The sequence below is a fragment of the Oncorhynchus nerka genome, linkage group LG17, assembly GCF_034236695.1.
Source record: "Oncorhynchus nerka isolate Pitt River linkage group LG17, Oner_Uvic_2.0, whole genome shotgun sequence".
Classification (NCBI taxonomy): domain Eukaryota; kingdom Metazoa; phylum Chordata; class Actinopteri; order Salmoniformes; family Salmonidae; genus Oncorhynchus; species Oncorhynchus nerka.
In genome coordinates this window covers 6,227,034-6,230,734 of record NC_088412.1, presented here as the reverse complement: position 1 = coordinate 6,230,734, position 3,701 = coordinate 6,227,034, and the positions used below count along the sequence as shown (strand labels likewise).

At 40.6% G+C, this 3,701-nt stretch overlaps 1 protein-coding gene across 1 annotated transcript in view; it reads right to left on the bottom strand.

The window, feature by feature from the left end:
- LOC135561387 (tripartite motif-containing protein 16-like protein) overlaps positions 1-2,134 on the bottom strand; it is a 17,297-nt gene extending 15,163 nt beyond the window's left edge. The window contains exons 1-2 of the mRNA XM_065002884.1: positions 1,234-2,134; positions 722-850 (exon numbers count right to left, since the gene is read on the bottom strand). Coding sequence (XP_064858956.1) covers positions 722-850; positions 1,234-1,848 — 744 coding nt within the window. The 5' untranslated portion in view covers positions 1,849-2,134. The remainder of the gene's footprint in view (positions 1-721; positions 851-1,233) is intronic.
- Positions 2,135-3,701: the final 1,567 nt, after the last annotated feature.

Sequence of the window (3,701 nt, the reverse complement as noted above, 5' to 3'; positions counted from 1 at the left end):
AACGGTTGACGGAGAGAAAATAAATCACAGAGAAAATATATTGACTGATATATTGAATTGTTTAGGGAAGCTTTAGCTTTGGCTTTAATACATTCTGAAAATACTTGAAAACCAAAAGAGAAAAGAATAGTAGCCCTCCTCAGAAACAACAAAACCCTCACAGACCAACTTCTTCTTCTATGATATAATGGAGGTCCTCAAACCAACGTTAAAGGTGCATGGCGCCACCTCCTGTTCTGGAGTGTGTTCAATCACGGTTTACACCACTCTAAATCCTCCTACCTAACTCAGTACTTCTGAGAAAATAAAAGAGTCCTACTAACTTCTAATAGACCCTCCCCCATCCCCCAAATCACTTCCAAGTGTAATGTTTACTGTTCATTTCTGATTGTTTATTTCACTTTTGTTTATTGTCTATTTCACTTGCTTTGGCAATGTAAACATCTATTTCCATGCCAATAAAGCCCTATGAATTTAATTCAATTGAGAGAGAGACAGTTCCATTTTAATGTATAGGGGACATGAGTCAGTCATGGTTATTCATGGTTATGTGATGAGGCAGCCCAGTCAGTTGCATGAACCAGTCTATTCTCTGAAAGGGGTCCAGACAGCCTGTTCCCAACAGTGGGGTCAGTGGGATTGGATAGGGGCCCCTCTCTCTCTCTCTCTGACTGGAGGAGAGAAGTGAAATGGTGTGTCTCCTCTGGTCAACAATACTCACCTTGAAAGACTCCACAGCCTGTTGGAGCTCCTTCAGCTCCTTCTCTCTCTCCTGGAATCTCTGCTGGACCTTCTGCTGACTCATCCCCAGCTGCCTCTGTGGAGAATCACTCTTCAATGAGCTATCAAACTTTATTAGTCCAGTAGATCAATAGTATAGTAATGTGACATAGGACCCATAGAGAGGAAGGTCGACAATCCTGAGGAAGTCCCTTTACAATATTATATTATGTTGCTATGTGAATGATTATAGTTTTTATGGTAGGCCTACATGTATCAAGGGGTTGAGACTGAACTTTGGACTCATAAAAGGCCATTCAGAATGATAATAGTGTTTGACTTTAGAAAATGGTGATACATTTGGAGAATCTGGGTTAACATATCTATATACTCAAGGTTTGTGTTCATATTTGTGGATCCATTTCATATTGTATATAATATAATGATCTCATATTCAAACAGATTTAGTTCCTACTGTATCTTTAATTCTTTGTTTATCAGACAGCCACCAACAAGTTGTTCTGGTCTTACCTGTTTCTCAGTCCTCTCTGCTGCAGCTGACACTGTATCATGGCCTTTATGTTCATCCATTGTACACAGATAACAGATACACTGCTGATCGGTACGACAGTAAACCTCCAGCAGTTTGTCATGATGAGAGCAGATCTTCTCCTGTAGTTGTGCCGTGGCTTTGACCAGCTTGTGCTTCTTGAAAGCAGGAGATTCATAGTGAGATTGGAGGTGAGTGTCACAGTAAGAGGCCAGACACGCCAGACAGGACATGAGGGCTTTCTGCTTTCTGGTCCCAGTGCAGAAATCACACACCACATCTCCAGGTCCAGCATAGCACAGAGCAGGAGGGGGAGCAGCCTGGAGTCCTGTCTTCCTCAGTTTCTCCACCATCTCAGCCAACATGTTATTTTTCCTCAGATTAGGCCTTGGAGTGAAAGTCTCTCTGCACTGAGGACAGCTATAGACCCCTTTCAGAACATCCTGATCCCAGCAGCCCTCAATACAGCTCCTACAGTAACTGTGTCCACAGGGAATAGTGACCGGCTCCTTCAGTAGATCCAGACAGACAGAACAACAGAACTGGTCCTGGTCCAGCAGAACTCCCTGTTGAGCCATTTGGACTTGTTGTTCACTGTCACACAGACAGACGACAGAGAGACTCAGATAAGTTTCGTTTCCTCAGAAGAGAGTTTGTGGGAAGGGGAGGGACTTCCTGATTCTGCCAGCGGGGTGGGGTTAGAGGAATGGAGGAAGAGAGAGAGGAACTGCATGCAACAGCAAGAGGGAGACAAATAGTTTAGTTCCAAGGTTAGAGCCCTTAACATGGAACAAATGACATAATGAATCTTAAAATGTGAGTTGTTAGAATATATGAAGGGTAACAGTTTCTATGAAGTACGTATGTATCATTATTTTAATGACCTTTATAATGCCTTATAATACACCTATGTGTTGTAATTAATCAATAAGGACTGTGTGGTATATAGTTAATATACAGTACCACAGATAAGGACTGAGGAGGTGTGGTATATAGTTAATATACAGTACCACAGATAAGGACTGAGGAGGTGTGGAATATAGTTAATATACAGTACCACAGATAAGGACTGAGGAGGTGTGGTATATAGTTAATATACAGTACCACAGATAAGGACTGAGGAGGTGTGGTATATAGTTAATATACAGTACCACAGATAAGGACTGAGGAGGTGTGGAATATAGTTAATATACAGTACCACAGATAAGGACTGAGGAGGTGTGGTATATAGTTAATATACAGTACCACAGATAAGGACTGAGGAGGTGTGGTATATAGTTAATACACAGTACCACAGATAAGGACTGAGGAGGTGTGGTATATAGTTAATATACAGTACCACAGATAAGGACTGAGGAGGTGTGGTATATAGTTAATATACAGTACCACAGATAAGGACTGAGGAGGTGTGGTATATAGTTAATATACAGTACCACAGATAAGGACTGAGGAGGTGTGGTATATAGTTAATATACAGTACCACAGATAAGGACTGAGGAGGTGTGGTATTGTCACGACTGAGGAGGTCTTAGACAAGACACAACGCAGATTGAGAATTATCTAACATATTCAAAAATGCAATCAAATTTGATTTTATTGGTCACATACACATATTTATCAGATGTTATTGCGCGTGTAGTGAAATGCTTGTGTTCCTGGCTCCAACAGGGCAGTAATATCTAACAATGCTTGTGTTCCTAGCTCCAACAGGGCAGTAATATCTAACAATGCTTGTGTTCCTGGCTCCAACAGGGCAGTAATAATTAACAATGCTTGTGTTCCTGGCTCCAACAGGGCAGTAATATCTAACAATGCTTGTGTTCCTGGCTCCAACAGGGCAGTAATATCTAGCAATGCTTGTGTTCCTGGCTCCAACAGGGCAGTAATATCTAACAATGCTTGTGTTCCTGGCTCCAACAGGGCAGTAATATCTAACAATGCTTGCGTTCCTGGCTCACAGAGGGCAAATCTAAAAAGTAAAATAAAATATTAGGACAAGCATTGATAGATATAGATATATATACTGTTTACTGTGATGTGATGCATAGACAATTTGGAGTACATCTGTAGTATATCTGAAGAATAGTATATGTACAGTAGTAGTTAAATAGGACAGGCCTTGACTAGAATACAGTATATACATATGAAGTGGACAGTAGTAGTTATATAGGACAGGCCTTGACTAGAATACAGTATATACATATGAAGTAGACAGTAGTAGTTATATAGGACAGGCCTTGACTAGAATACAGTATATACATATGAAGTGGACAGTAGTAGTTATATAGGACAGGCCTTGACTAGAATACAGTATATACATATGAAGTAGACAGTAGTAGTTAAATAGGACAGGTCTTGACTAGAATACAGTATATACATATGAAGTGGACAGTAGTAGTTAAATAGGACAGGCCTTGACTAGAATACAGTA